This window comes from Antechinus flavipes, chromosome 2, assembly GCF_016432865.1.
Source record: "Antechinus flavipes isolate AdamAnt ecotype Samford, QLD, Australia chromosome 2, AdamAnt_v2, whole genome shotgun sequence".
NCBI lineage: Eukaryota > Metazoa > Chordata > Mammalia > Dasyuromorphia > Dasyuridae > Antechinus > Antechinus flavipes.
This window is the reverse complement of record NC_067399.1, coordinates 276,165,474-276,181,527: the sequence shown is the minus strand read 5'-3', so window position 1 is coordinate 276,181,527 and position 16,054 is coordinate 276,165,474. Positions and strand designations below refer to the sequence as shown.

General features: G+C 37.3%; 2 protein-coding genes across 2 annotated transcripts; both read right to left on the bottom strand.

Moving 5' to 3' along the window:
* Positions 1–4,201: 4,201 nt before the first annotated feature.
* LOC127546270 (photoreceptor outer segment membrane glycoprotein 2-like) lies at positions 4,202–8,053 on the bottom strand. The gene is made up of 3 exons (XM_051973476.1): positions 7,473–8,053; positions 5,535–5,781; positions 4,202–4,408 (listed from the first exon to the last, which is right to left on the bottom strand). The coding sequence occupies exons 1-3, from the start codon at positions 8,051–8,053 to the stop codon at positions 4,202–4,204; spliced, it is 1,035 nt and encodes a 344-aa protein (XP_051829436.1).
* Positions 8,054–10,142: 2,089 nt separating this feature from the next.
* LOC127546269 (solute carrier family 52, riboflavin transporter, member 3-like) lies at positions 10,143–11,312 on the bottom strand. The gene has a single exon (XM_051973475.1). It carries the CDS (start codon positions 11,088–11,090, stop codon positions 10,161–10,163), a length of 930 nt encoding a protein of 309 aa, XP_051829435.1. The 5' UTR covers positions 11,091–11,312; the 3' UTR covers positions 10,143–10,160.
* Between the last annotated feature and the right edge of the window lie 4,742 nt (positions 11,313–16,054).

Sequence of the window (16,054 nt, the reverse complement as noted above, 5' to 3'; positions counted from 1 at the left end):
AAACTATATGGAGTAATTGCTCTTTCCATACTTAATAACCCACTCTAGCCGCAAAAAAAGGTAGACAAAAATAAATAAACTCAATCAAAACACAAATATTTGTACATGAGAAATCAAAAATTAGGAGTTGGGGAGAGTGTCAACAAAACACCTAGCATATATTACAAAGTTCTGAAGTTCTGCTTTATTCCAGAATGCTGGATGTATGGCTTCAGTGAATCACTTAAAAATATTATCATCAACTGTTTGTAAAACAAAAGTATGTTTTCCCATAAAACACTAAGAATAAATGGTTTACTTACTGGATTTATCAGTAATGATAAAGTAATTGAGAGGCCTCTAATGAGTCATACTTATTTCTGTATTTCATCAGCTGTTTGAGTAGCTCAGCTCACTAATCCTGGTTGGAGATTTAAAAACTTAAGTCCTTCCCTGGATAGGCCAAAAGCACCTTCTCTTTATTCTGGAAACTCAGCACATTGAGCATGCAGAGCATGGTGTCTGTATGGAAAGCCATTGACTAAAGAAATAACAAATTAACAAATGTTTAAGAAAATTAGAGATTCAATTAAAAAGTCAAGTGCCCTAGAAATATAAATTATATTATAGGCTTATAAATAAAAGCCTAAAGAAAGGCAGTCAGGAGCTTACCTTTAATGGGGAAGTTAACACATAAAAAGGAAGCTGAAATTCACAAAGCAAAGCATTGTATTTTCACCTTTTGTTGATATAGTTTATATGCTTGGTTTTTTTTTGTTGTTGTTGGAATCCTAGTGTTAACTCAACTTGAAACAAGGTGATCACTCAAGGGAAATGTTAATCCTAGTGTTAACTCAATGTAATTGATACAATGCTTGTGTTTGCACCTTTACTCATTAGAGTTCACACGTTTGGAAGATTTCAGGGTTTAATATGAGATATCCAAATTCACACCTCCCTTGAAGCTCTTAGGGCCAGACAATCACACTCTCTCATATATAGAAGAAAGCAGAGGCCCAGTTAGGAGAATTCAGCTGAATTACATGGAGAGGGGAGTGTCAAGTCAGAAGAAGCCACAAGTCGGAGTTGAGCTAGAGCCAGGAGAGAATTACTTCAGAAGGCAAGAGAGACAGATTCATCTTTGTGCTGACTGGAGGCTGAAGGAAGCAGAGGCAAAGGACAAAGCTGCAGGAGCTCTCAGAACTAAGCAGAAAGACAGGCCTCTAAGAATCTAGCTATCCGGGCCCTAGGAAAGAGACAAGACTGGAAAGGAGAAATAAACATTTGTATTTTTACCAGCTGGCTGCATTTGGGGTAATTATTGATCTGAACTGATACTAAGGCAGCCTCCAGAAAACCTCCCCCAAGAAACCTGCTTTTTCCTAGAGAAAACCACTATTATTTTAAAGAAGAAAAACACCACATTTTCTCTTTCAGAGGAGTGGCTTCTAAGGGAGCTTACCATCCTGCCTTCAGTTTTTTTTTCCTCTTTCACTTTTTGATCTGATTTTTCTTGCTGCAGCATGATGGATATGGAAATATGTTTAGAAGAATGTACTATTTAACTTTTATTGGGTGGCTTGCTTGTGGTAGGAGGGAGGGAGAAACATTTGGAACACAAAGTTTTGCAAAGGTGAATGATGAAAACTGTGTGTATTTGGAAAAATTAAAAACTACTAAAAAGGAAGTTGAGTAGAAGAGGGAAGGAAGGGGAGTGAGATAGGTGAAGCTTTCTCAAAAAATCTATGAGACGAGGCCTCAGTCATGTGATCCCTATTCTCAGAGGTCTGCAGAACCTGAAGATCAGGTTTGGGCCCAGGTTGCAGAATGTCACATGGTCTCTAGGCCTAGAAGTCTCTAAAGGCCAAGACCCTAGGTCAGTGACAGGAAGTGATGTGACCCACAGGAAGCAGACAACATTGCTGACCATTGGTCAATGATGGTTACTTCTTTTTAGTCTATCCAATGAGAAGGCTTGGGTCTTTTGCTATTTAACCAGCTTCCAGCTTGTCAGGTCAGGCACATGTTGAGACCTGAGATGCTTCCTGGGTGTGCTGGGCCTCTCCCTGCAGGGACCACATAAATGCTTTCTCTGTACTTGAAGATGTCTCTGATTAGTTAATTTGGGGAAGGGCATTTAGCACTAGTCCCATATAAAGGCTTGATAAAGTCTGGAGAATCAGGAAGATTCTCCTAGAGAAGAAAGGCATGGTTGACAGGGGCAGAGGGTCTGATGGAACCAGCCAATCAGAGAGAGAGGCTGAAGGGTGAAGGGTACTTCTAGTGAGTGAAGTCCATGGGTGAAGTGAACTTCCAAGATAAAAAAGTTTCTGAGGCGTGTAAGAGAAAATTTAGAGAGTTAGAAGTCATCTTGGAAAGGAATGAAAGTAAAACTAATGACGTTTTCTGCCATATTTACTACAGGGATATGTTCTTTCATGACTTTAGGTATTTTGGTTGATTCAGGTCGCAATTTGCTATGCTATGACAGTCAAGTCAATGAGCATTTATTAAAATCCAGCTGTTTACAAGACACTATGCTGGGTTCTAAGTATACAAATAAGTAAAAAAAATCCTGTTCTCAAGCTAGAGCAGCTAGATGGTTCTGAGCATGGAGCCAAGAAGACTCATTTTCTGATTGAAATCTGGACTCCAACAGTTACTAGCTATGTGCCTGTTGGCAAGTCACTTAAACCTTTTTGCTTCAGTTCTACATCTGTAAAATGAGCTGAAAAAGGAAATGTCAAACCACTCCGGTATCTTTGTCAAGAAAGCCCCACATGGGGACATGAAGAATTGGACATGACTGCAGTGACTGAATAACAGATTCTCAAAGAGCTTGCAGTTCAATGGACTTCGTAAACTATGTGACTATTTTTTCCCTCTGAGGTAGTTAGGTTTAAGTGACTTGCCCAGGATCACACAGGTAGGACATGTTAAGTGTCTGAGGTCAGATTTGAACTCAGGTCCTCCTAACTATAGGGCTGATGCTCTATGTGCTGATGCTCACTGAGCCACTTAGCTGCCCCTACTAGATGACTTTTTAATAAATTATTACCTCTTAAAATTGAGCCAAAATGATCTTCAAATGATAGCCTATTCTGTTCCCTGCACTCAAAGCCTTTGAGAAAGAGTCCTAGATCTCACCCAATAAGGAATTTCCCCACAATTTCTATTAGAGCAAGCTGTAGAGAGGGATATGAAGGAGTCTGCCAGCTCTTTTCCCATTGGCTTTTCCCTTCAACAACATGAAGTGGATTTGATATCTCCTGTCTTCTCTCTGAAAGCTAGAATCCAGAAGTGCCCAAAGTGACTGCAAAATAGGAAGATTCCTGAAGAAAACCAAAGAGTTCTCCTCCATCCTGCTCCTGGCAACTTCTTACCCTTCACAAAGGCATAGGGCATGGAGACACCAGTAAGGAGATAACACCACTACCAGATGAGCTTTAGGAGTAGGGATACATTGGCAGAACAAGCTAGGTGCAGGGAGATGCTTATTTGAGAATGCAGGTCTTTTCCACAGTACGATGATGCTTTGGGGAGGGCTTTCATGAAAGTGGAATGTTTTATTCTCCTTTAAAATCACCAAGATGCCATTTTATACTTTATCATTTCTAACAGAGGGAAGTTAAGGGGATGGAGGAAGACATAGAGAGAGTACATTTATTTTAGTAAGGTTACAAATAAAGAAAGAAGACAGACAGTCCCTGCTCTCAAAGACTTCACATTCTATTGGGGGAGACAACACACATAAGAAAGTTCTGTCCCAGGTCTAAAGAATAGAAGTTAATTTGTCCCACAGAGTGGCAGTCTTCTGGGACTGGCCCCTCACCAGAGAGGACTTAACCTAAGGGAAAGTGGAGAAGGAATAACTGGTTCTTTTCAATAGAGTCAGAAGGGGAACAAGGGAATGGAGTTTTGGCAGGAAGGAAGCTGGGTAAAGGATGGAGGAGGGAGAATAGCCTCTCTGGAGCAACAAAGACAGCAGGGTGTATTCTCATTTAAGGACAAAAAGGACAGAGGCAACAGACAAGAACTGTCTTATTCACTGAATTTATCAATTCTGGGTTATGGCTAGAGTCATTCTTCCTGTTCAAATATCATTTCTTCCACTGACAGCTTTTTTGGTAAATGTGGAAATTGGTCTCTCCACAATCCCCAGTTAGGTGCAACTGGCTAGACAGAATGGACTTAAGAATTTTTTTGGCCCTTAATTATTACTTTAGATGTCCTTATTGAGGTTTGGCAACTCAGAGACAGTGGACACTTTGTCAACTTTTCCAAGGTTTTTGATGAAATTCAAATTGTACTTGACAGTTTCTACAAAGCTGTTTTCAAGGAGCCATCCATCAGAATCCAATTCAGGTTTATCTAGAGGTACATTCTTTAGTGATGTTTGCAGGTATCGAACACCAGTGAGAACACAAAGCTACACGGAAATGAACAATTAGCAAATGCTGCACATTTTTAAAACAGTCCAATAAACTAAGACTCTATCCATATTTAACAAGTGTAAAGTCACTAGTAAAATGAACCCACTCCTTCCCCATGTATGAATTTTTATCTTTTTAATTCATGTCCTGGCATTAATAACAGGATTCACTTATTTCATTCTCAAGGCATTCTACATTTTTTTCCATTCTTCCTGTCCTCCATTCATTCTCTCACAATCATCATTTCTTGTTTATTTCCAGTGAATTCCACTCTTCTGACCACCAACTAATGCATAAAACTAATGAACTACTTTTTCTCACTTTTTTTCATGCATCTATTCAGTCCCACTCATCCAACCCTTACATTCTTTCCTAACCTTTCTATTCTTAGCTCTTTTTCATAGCTAGATAGAGCACTGGGCCTGAGTTCAAATCTAATCTACCCTCAGATAGACTAGTTGTTTGAGCAAATCACTTAATCTCTGCCTCTGTCTCCATTTCCTCAACTGTAAAATGGAGATAATAATATTTACCTCACAGGGTTGTTATGAGGATCAAATGAGGTACTATTTGTAAAGTGTTTAATATAGTGCTCCATCCTTCCTTCCTTCCTTTTCCTCCATTTTTATTCTCATTTTTTCTATTTATTTTTTTAAAAAATTCTTCTGTTTTTCTCACTTTCTATATTTTTGTTTGAGTTTGACTTCCTCCTTACTTGTTTTCTCCCCCTTGTCATTTTTAACTTCTTTTTAAAGCTCTTTTTATTATTTTTATCATTCTAGCCTTACAAATTATCTTTCATTTTCTTCTTCCTTTTGCCTGCACAGCTATAACCCATAACTACCTGCCGCCTAAAATCAACATGATTTTTTGCTGATAGGAAGACAATTCTAAAGTCCGAAGTTGGAGAAAGAACTAATGATTTAGGGATAGGAGGAGGGAAGGGGAAGAGAATATAAGCATTTATATATTATCTCCTATGTGTCAAGCACTGTGCTAAATACAATGAATAGGTAAAGATAACATATACAGATCCTGGGACAAATTAGGATGATCCACTTTACTGGGGTTCTAAATATCATCATGGGGGACTAGAGTAAACTTTCTAGAAATTGTACTTACCTCAAATAACCAGATGTTAAGTACCACCAGTCCAATGAAACGCATGATGTGGGTATAGTAATCTAATAGGGCTTCACGGCAGCCCCTCATCCAGACATTCAGCTCCTCAGTGAGAAAGTCATAGTTGTAATGGGCAGTGTTGTTGGTCAGCTGGTGCTGGATACAGGGTCGTGGGGAGTTAGGGTTGCAGCAACTAAAAGGAACACCATCCACCAAGAACTTCCCATCAATATTATTCTTCAGGCGACTAGAGTAAGAGAAATAGCGAGAAACAATGACCACCATCAAGACAATTTTTAGTCTCCCTGACTAGCTGGACATACCTATCCCCATCTCCTAAAGGAGATGGAGAGACCACAAATTCTCACTTACTCAATCTTGACAAGTGGAAAAAAGACCCAAGTTTTTTCTTCTTCCCTTAGAAGTTGTGAGATTTGTCTATTTCAGGTACAGGTAACTCTTCTTCTCTCAGCTATCTTCTCCCAGGAAGGACAGATCAAAAAATAAATACTACATCTATGTGGCATTGTGTCAAAAATGCAAGCTTTTGTCCAGAATGGTTATTTCTATTCTGCTTGCTGTACTAAATAAAATGTCTATTACTATAAAACAGATTAGTAAGACAGTAAAGAGCTGGCCACCAAAACAATGCACACCATGGGCCAGTTCCTCTACCTGACAACATAAGGATGACTGTTTTTGAGCAATTTGTGTTACTTGAGTGAAAACCCTTGAGGTACATACATAATATTCAGAGAGAACATTAAGAACAGACCCTCCTGGTCTAGAGTCAGGGAATATGCAATCCTAACTCCTAACTCATATCTATTCTCTTTTTCCTTTCTGCTGATGCTCAGGATGTCCACATAGAAGTGAATGGATTTTTACCTAGTTTCTTTTATTATAGACTCAGGATTCCAGATTAAATGAACAATATGGAGTTAATCAGATGAAGTAATGTGTTTTGAGATCCTTCTATGTGAAGCAATATGGTTAGTGTATTTTTCCAGCTGAATGGAATGGTCATAAATGAAATATTATGACCAGTACTTTTTCTACAACCAATAATTTTTAGAGAAGAGTAGAATTTCTTTCTGAATTTAATTTTTATAGAGTTCCATTTTAAATTATAGGCGCTTTAGTTTTCTAAGTGTCTGCTCTGTGGTGAGAGTCTCTATATATTCTAGAAAGAGATGAGACCTTGAGACATTGAGTTTAGAATCAGAGAATCATAGATTTAGAGCTGAAAGAGCTCTTAAGGGTATTATCTCCAACCCATATGAAAAACTGAAACTGGAAGAGGGTAAATGACTAGTTGGCCTGAGCCATATGGCTAACTTTAAGACATAGAGAAAGTCACGTAACCTCTCAGCTTCGGTCTTCCTAGTTCCCAGGTTGTTAAGAGAGTAAAATGAAATAATATTGTAAAGCACTTTGAGTTATATAACTTATATGTGATATATATAAATTAGATAAAGATTATATAAATGCTAGCTATTATTAATTCTAATGGCTTCCCTCTGTTAATTATTTCCCATTTAGCCTGGATATAGCTTGCTTTGTCTATATTTATTTACATTCTATCTCCCCTACTAGATTGTAAGCTCCATGAGGAAAAGGGACTGCCTTTTGCCACTTTTTGTATTTCCATAGTTTAGCATAGTGCCTGCAACATAGTAGACGCTTGATAAATGTTTACTATTATTGCCTGATTTATACAGGTAAGCAAGAGTGTGTGACAGAAATTGAACACAGGTCTTTGCACTCCTAATCCCAACTACTCCAGTTATACTCCCACTGAACTGTCTTCCCTATCCTAGCTGCTCCCTTCTGGAACCAGCTTGTGTTCAGAGAGGAAATTGCACTCATAGGACTACTAAGAGAAGCCTGTTTCCGTCTCTGGACAAAACCTTCTCCATCCCCAACAAGGATACTCACTCCATAACCTCCCTCGATGCCATGTTCAGGTACCGTGCCGATATCCATTGGATCTCAAACCAGTCCCTGAAACTGTTGTTGCCACAGCACTGAAAATGCATCTGTAGCATGTCAATGGTCTTCTTCAGGAAGCACCGACCTGGGATATCTGTGTCCTTATAGAACTTGATGGCCTCTCTCAGACCCAGGTACAAAGACTCCTCTAGTTCCTTCCTTGTGGTGTAACACATAAATACACCTACAAGGAGGCAGAATGTGAAACAGAAAGCAAAGGCAATGTAGGGAAGCAAGACCAGGCGCCAGCGTCTGTACTTGTGCACATCAGAACAGTCATAACATATCTTCCCACCAAGGAAATTGATGACACAGGCAATGAGACCCACTGAGATGAGCATGTTGGAGGTGGAACTGATCTCCCCCTTGGCTAGCACCTCAATTCGCTTCTTGATCTCGATCTTTAGGAAAAGACCGAGACTGAAGAGCACAATACCTGTCATCACAGACAACCAGTTGAGAAACCACAGTATCTGGGCCAGCTTGTTCCGTTTGTATTTAGTGAAGGTCAGTTTTAGGACAGCCATGGTCTCACTGATATCAGAATAAAAATATCTTTGGAAGGGAGGACTTGTAAACAGGTTTGATTTCTGATACCATGGAGCCCGTTGTAGGAGAAGAAGCCTATAGAAATGGGAGAAAAGTTTGATTATAGGTATTTATTATTTCTACATATTTTGTTAAACTCTATATACTGATATGAAGTCATCCTATCAAGAATCCAGTTCCCGATTCCATCCCCCCACCATGAGGTTATATATAATTTCCCAAAGCTATAAAGTATGAAATATGGAAAGAAAAGGATGGGCTGTTTCTACTGTACCTCTGCTGTTATATGATAGGTGGTTCTATGCAGAATGACTGCATATACTCTAAGTCAGAAAAAAACATAATAGTTACCTGAAGTTAAGAGTTACCTACTTGTAAATTCCTGTTTTAAATGTTTTAAAAAACAGAATAATGCTGAATAGGTGAGAGAGTTTAGAAGAGAATTGTCTATTAATAGAGTTTGTCTGACTGGGTTCCAAAAATAGGGGCATTGTGCATCCTGACATAGGAAAAAAACTGATTTGTGTAAAATATTACACAATCCCTATCTGTGAAACAACTGGTCCTCCATCCATTTGCCCATGAGTATTCTGTTGATGAGGACAGGATCTCTGTTTGATTGATCTTTGTAACTTTTCTGGAGCCTAGCAGTGTCTTGTACATGGTAGATGTTTTACAATCTTTGATAACAAATCATAAAGGTGAGTCTTTTTGCAAATTGATTAGCTTTGCCAACTTAAAATGCATTATCAATGTCACTATCATGTATATCTTATATTGAAATCTGGATTTTCATTTACTATATATGTGTTATGAATGAATTAATAAATGAATACATAATTTTTGTTAAGCACTACTTGGTGCCAGACACTGTGCTAGAGTTTCATATAAGGCAAACAATACAGTCCCTGACCTCAATGAAAAAAACAACAACAAAAAACTTAAATGTTTGATTAGTAAAAGATTAGTAAATTTGATTAGTAAAATGAGTGAAATTAGGAATCTGTCCCTTCTATATTTACAAACTCAGGCCCAGATGATGTCCACTATCTTTGCTTTTTTTTATTATCTACATCACTTAAAAATGTTTATAGCAAACATTTGTTTGATGAAATAAATAGGTTTATGTCCTGGGAAATATCTCTGCAACAAAACATCAGGGAAAAGCCTTAGGATTCAGTAAAACAAGCACAATGTCCATTTTGAAGTCAAGTTTTCTATCTTGATGGATGACACTTTTTAGATAGCCAGACACTAAAAAGATTCTCTGTCATCCACCACAAAGACCAGATTAAGTGTTTCCCTACAACTGGAAAATATTTTCGTTGATTCTCAAGTCTCTCATTTTTTATTATTTAGTCTTTGATTTATTGAAACACTACTACTTGCCTTACTAGTATGCTAATAATTTTCCCTGCTTCTACTATCTTCTTAATTATTGGCATACATTCTTTTCTTTGTTTTATCCTTTGGTTATTTTCCTGGATAAGGAGTTCTTAATATTTTGTGTATGTGTGCAAGTGTGTGTGTGTGCATATGTGTGTGTGCATCATGGATCCCTTTGGCAGCCCATCAAACTTAAAGACTCTTCAAAGGCTGTCTTAGAATGCATAAAATAAGTTTACAAAGTAAACTATATAGAAATGGTTACCAAAATAGGAACAAAACAAGTGGATGATTTGGGAATAAAGTTCAGGAGCTGGAGCTGGAAATATAGTTTGTATGGAGTTAATGAAGCCTTGCTAGCTGATGAAATCATTCATTGAGAGAGTATAAAGAAGCAAACCCTGGATAGAGCTCTAGATTATACCCAGAGTTAATCAATGTGATGATGACCCAGCAAAGGAGAGATTTGAAAAGGAGAGTGACACAGGAGATGAACCAAAAGCTGACGGTTCTGAAAGCCCAGAGAAGCACTGCTAAAATAATCTTCTAATTGATCTTCCTGCTTTGTCTCTCTCTACTCAGGTACATTCAACTGAAAAAAAATAGCAAAGAAAAACCCAAAACACTAATAACAACATTTATATAATACTTAAAGATATACAAGACTAAAGTGTCAGAAAAATTGTCTCGTGCATGCTTTCAGCTGGGACACTGCAGGCTGCTTCCATCGGCGGATTTAAAAACGTGCAACACGTTGACAAGAGGAAACATGAGTATCGCCCCAAATGCAGAACCCAACTGTTCCGCTGCGCCACACCACACGAGGGCGCTGTGGCTCAGGTCACGCAGGAGCACCCCAGTCATCACCTTCACGTAGCTCAGGGTCCCAGTGAAAAGCACCCAAGAGATAACAATGAGGGCCTCTCCCCAATGGGAGCCCTTCAGCGGGGGGCAGGGACTCAGGACAGCCGCGGCCATGTTGTAGGCTCCAAAACCGGTTCCCACCACTGTGATCATCCCCAGCCAGGAGAGAGATCTACTGGATAGGCACATAGCCAGGAGGCAGGAGAGGGGGTTGGCCATGGCACTAAGTGCTGCAGACAGGTGATAGGCCATAGAACCATAGGGCATGCAGGAGTAAGTCTGGATAGAGGGGAGGATTCCGTTGGTGAGGGCATTCACAAAGACCACCAAAAAGTAGATGAAGGCTAATTGGGCCTGTGGCCGGATGGTGACCTGCTTCTCCTCAGGCAGGACTACGGATGGGCAGCTGTCTCTGTTACTGCTGCCAGTTTCCTGGAGCTGGAAAGATCTGAGAGTCACCTGACTAACTAGGAGGTCCTCAGTAGAGAGTTCCCACTGCTTAGGGAGACGAGTCAGTCCGAAGAAGGCAGTCAGGCAGCAGGCCATCATGACTGTCAGCAGGAGAAAGAAGACAAAGGGGGAAAAGCTGGGTTGCAAGTAACAGGTCTCTGGCTGAGGGGTGCTGCTGGTGAGGTCAGGGTTCACAGTGATGTTAAGTGACTCAAGGATGAAGGACGCTTTGGTGCTGTTAGGTGGCTCAGTGGTTATAGAGCTTTTTTTTTTTTTTGTAGAAAGTAGAAAACTGATTTTATTGATCTCAGACATGAATGGATAAGTGTATTTGAAATACAAAGCAGCATACGAAATATGCTGTGGTGGCTAGAAAACGAGTCTTGGGAAAATCTTGTCTTGCCTGTCGCCTACTGGCAGTTTCCTTACCCTTTTAGGGTTCCAGAGAACTTGGCTTATGGACTAGCCTACTCTCCGGCAGAGGCAGAGCACGCGCCCAAAAGCCAATAATACTGGTTTCTAAAAACACCGACCAAGATGGAGACCTCACAGCGCTGTGAGGTAGCTGCCTCTTTTATAGATGAGAAAACTGAAACTTTGAGAGCTCTCACAGCTGGTCAGTGTCAAGTCCAGCACTCTTTTTTAATAATAGTTTTTATCTTCAAAATATATGCAAAGAGTTTTCAACATTCACCCTTGCAAAACCTTGTGTTTCAAATTTTTCTCCCTTTCTTCTCCTCTCTTTCTTCCTCTAGACAGCAAGCAATTTGATGTAGTTTAAATATGTGCAACTCTTCTAAATGTATTTCCATATTCATCATGCTGTGTAAGAAAAAATCAAATCAAAAGAAAAAAAAGGAAGAAAAAAACCAAGCAAATAATAACAAAAAAGTGTAAAATACTATACTTTAATCTATATTGTCTCCATAGTTTTCTCTCTGGATGTGGATGGCTTATTCCATCAAAGTTTATTGGAATTGCCTTGAAAGGGACAACACTCTTATCTGGAATATAAAACTACATAAGTGTCCCAATTTCTGTCTCCAGTTAAATTCATCCTTTATACCAGTTGTATCAGACTCAAGTAGAAACAGCATAGAAGGATCTGTCAAAGTATATCAACTTAGAAAACCATATATCAACATTATCTATGTTGTACTTGATTTTCATTCATTTTGTTAATTTTTTCTAATTCCATTTTATTCTGTTTCAGAGGCAACATGTGTTTAAGACCTCTGCCCTATTCATCTTCTACTACCTCTCTTTGTCTCTCTCTGTCTCTGTATCTCTGTTTCTGTCTTTCTGTCTCTGTATCTCTGTCTTTGTCTCTCTCTGTCTCTATTTTTTGTCTCTGTCTCTGTTTTCTCTCTCTCTCTCTTTCTCTCTCCCCCCTCTCTCTCTTCCTTCTCTCTCCTCTATCTCTCTTTCTCTCTCTCTCTTCTCTTTTCTCTCTCTCTCTCTCTTCTCTCTCTCTCTCTTCCCCCCCTCTCTCCTTCTCTCTCTCTCTCTCTCTCTCTCTCTCTCTCTCTCTCTCTCTCTCATTCTTTTCTCTTTCTCACCCAGAGTCACATAGCCAGTAAATGTCTGAGGTCAGATTTGAATTCATATCCTCCTGACTCCAGATCCAGTAATCTCTTCACTGTGCCATCTACCTGCCCATTTTCAGTCTTTTAATTTATAATGTTAAAAAATTTTAAATCTTTTACCTTTCAATTTTTTTTTTACTGAATCTTTCATCAACACTGTTTCCCAATTAATCTTTCTAATAATAGCTAGGTCTGCTCATATCACATTCCTACTCAAAAAATTTCAGTGGCACTTCCTTTGCCTAACAAATATTATACAAAAACTCCATAAGTGACATTGAAAGATCTTCTCAATCATGCACTAATCTACATTCCTAGCCATGTTTTACAGCAAGTTCCTTCATTTACCCTGTTCTAATAACAATGATTATCTATTTCATTCTGTCGTCTCCTACCTTTGTACATATTGTCCCCCATGTGTAGAATAACCACCATTTATCTCTACCTATCAATATCCTTTTCTTTCCTCAAAGCTAAATACAACTTCCTCAATGAGGCCTTCCCAGAACCATAACTAGCAATTTTGGATCTTGGGGAAAGCCTCACAAAACCTGCCTAAAGCAGCCTGCATAAAATGTACTTCAAATCAACTTATTAAGACAAAGATAGAAGATGGTATAGTAAAGGCAAGCACTCACCCGAGGTCTCTCAAATTTCTCTCCAAACAACTTTAAAATAATACCTCAGAATGAATTTTGGAGCAGCAGCAGAACAAACATAAGGATGGGAGGAAACAATTTTCCAGCCCAAAGCAACTTTCAAAGTCAGCAGGGAAGTCTGTCTCACTGGTTTGGGAGTAGAGTGTAGTCAAAGATAGGCTGCCCCCAGCAAACCAGCAGCAGGCCTTGGGAGGTGACAGAATTGACAGGTGTGACTTCTAGAAATGCTAAGGAAAAAAAGGATTTTAAAAATCAAATAGAAGTAGAGGAAAAGTTGAGAAAAGAAATGAAAGTAATGGTAGAAAAACATGAAAAAAAGTCAATAACAGTAAAGGAAGCAAAAAAAAAAAACCTTAAAATACAGAATTAGTCAAATAGCAAAAGAAGAACAAAAATCCACTGTAGAGAACTCCTTAAAAAGCCAAACTGGATAAATGGAAAAGGAGGTCAAGAAATACTAAAGCTATCATCTCTGGGGTGAGGGGAGGGAGAGGCAGAGAAAGAATGTTAAATGATAACTTTATATATTTAGAGGGAAAAGCAAATTATATATAATAGATTTGCTGTTTCATATGCAATTCTCTTTTTTTCTATTCTATATATTATGGAAATACTTGTATTATTTCTTAAGTTCAGAATTTTAAAAGAAAAGAGGAAATTATCAAGGGAAACTGACCTGATATCTTAAAATCAAAGGTAAAATAGAAATTGAAAGAATTTACCAGTTGCCTCCTGAAAGACATACCTAAATAAGGAGCTTCCAGGAGAAAATACTTCAAACAGCAGGAAAGGAGCAATTCAAATTTCATGGAGCCACAATTAGAATCACACATTATTTAGTGGTCACCTTAAAAGAAGGGAGAGCTTAGAATATGATATTCTAAGACAGAGGAGAACAACCAAGAATCAACTACCTAGCAAAACTGAGTTTAAATGGATATTTAAGGAAATGGAAGACTTTTAAGTATGTATTGGAAATTCTAGCAATAGCAATAAGAGAAGAAAAATAAATAGAAGGAATCAGAGTAGGGAATGAGATAATAAAATTATCTCTTTTTGCAGATATATAATAATATACTTGAAAACCCCAAAAGATTCAACCAAAAAGTTAATTGAAATAGTTAATGATTTTATCAAAATAGCATAATATAAAGTAAATCCACATAAATCATCAACATTCCTATATGAAACAAGCAAAACTCTATAGGAAGAGATAGTTAAAAAAAAATTCCCGATTTAAAATAACTCTATACAGTATAAAATACTTAGGAGCACACTTGCAAAAGCAAACCCAGGAATTATCTCAACAAAATTATAAAAAATGTTTTTATAAAAGTAAAATCAGATTTTAATAATTGGAGAAATATTAATTGTCAATGAGTAGACAGGATCATTAAGATACAAATGACAAGATGATTAGGGAAAAAAGAAGCTATATTTCTAAAATGTTGTGGCAAAGAATGGCTGAAAAAGTTGTGATATATGATTATGATGGAAAATTACTGTTCTATAAGAAATTATAAACTCAATGATTTTAAAAAAGCATGGAAAGCCTTGCAAAAAACAATGGAGTGAAATGAGCAGAACCAAGAGAATATTGTATATAGTTAAAAATGACTTTGAGAGATAAATTATTTTGATTATTATAAATACCCAAATTAAATATAAAGGACATATGAAAAAGAAACACTCTACATCCAAAGAACTGATAAAAAGAAATAGGTATAGAACAGTTTTACATAAGACAAATATATATATCTGTGAGTGTATGTGTTATGTGTGTGTATAATCTACTTGTGTCTAATGATAGCCATCTCTAGAGCTGGGGGGAGGAGAAGAGAAGAAAAAACATTGCATGATAATTCTATTATATATTTGAAATGGATAGCAAGTTTTGCATAGTGGATTTGCAATTTCATATACAATCATCTTTTTTATTACACTGTTATGGAAATGCTTGTTTTATTCCATAAATTAATAATAAAACAACATTCTAGAAGAAAAAGATGAAACTTAAAAATTTGGAAAAAAGCTTTTATAGAAGAGGACAATATGGTGGTGATAGTGACAATTCTTGAACCTTACTCTCCTAGAAATTGGCTCAAAGAGGGAATAATAAAAAGACTTAACTGGGTATAGAAATCTATCTTATCCTGCAGGGAAGTAAAAGGAAAGGGCTGATAGAAGAAAGGGCAGAATGGGGAAAGTAGTGATCAGAAGCACAAAACTCTTGAGGAGGTACATAGTAAAAGGGGAGAGAGAAGAAGTGGAAAAATAAGACAGAGGAAAATCCACAGTAATATCTATGAAAAAAATTTACAGCAAGTTCCTCTCATAAAGGCCTTATTTCTCATATATATAAAGAAGTAAATCAAATGTATACAAACACAAGTTATTTCATTGTTGAGAAATGGTCAAAGCTAACTATAGTCATAAAAATGCTTTAAATCACTATTGATCAGAGAATTGTAAATTCAAAAAGCCTTGAAATACCTCTCCACATCAAATTAGATAATATGACAGAAAAGGAAAATGGCAAACATTGGAAGAAATGTGGGAAAATTGATGGAGTTATGAACTGATCCAACATTATGTAGAGCAATTTGGAACTATGCCCAATGGATATAAAAGCATGCATATCCTTTGACCCAGCAATAACACTACTAGATCTATATCCCAAAGAATTTTTAAAATTATCTTACAAATATCATATCAATATTATAATTGATATAAAAATTAATAAAACAAATATTATTAAAATATTTATAGGAAAATTGGAATGTCAATATAATTCTGCTATAAGAAATGATGAGCAGGATGCTTTCAGAGAAATCTGAACAGAATCAAGAGAACAGCAATTCTGTATGAGGATAAATTGTGAATGATTTTAGCTATTCTCAGCAATACAATGATCAAGATAATTCAAAGACTTAGGATGAAAAATACTATCCATTTCCAGAGAAAGAATTGATAGATCTAAATGTAGCTCAAAGCATATTTTTTTCATTTTCATTTTCTTTTTTTTTAATTGTAG

Bases quoted from the DNA above. Each gene is read 5' to 3' on its own strand.
- LOC127546270 (XM_051973476.1), bottom strand. From the start codon at position 8,053: ATGGCTGTCCTAAAACTGACCTTCACTAAATACAAACGGAACAAGCTG. The intron at 5,782-7,472 runs GTGAGTATCCTT...CTCTTACTCTAG, and splicing joins GCATCGAGGGAGGTTATGGA to TCGCCTGAAGAATAATATTG. The intron at 4,409-5,534 runs GTAAGTACAATT...ATTTCCGTGTAG, and splicing joins TTAACATCTGGTTATTTGAG to CTTTGTGTTCTCACTGGTGT.
- LOC127546269 (XM_051973475.1), bottom strand. From the start codon at position 11,090: ATGTCTGAGATCAATAAAATCAGTTTTCTACTTTCTACAAAAAAAAAA.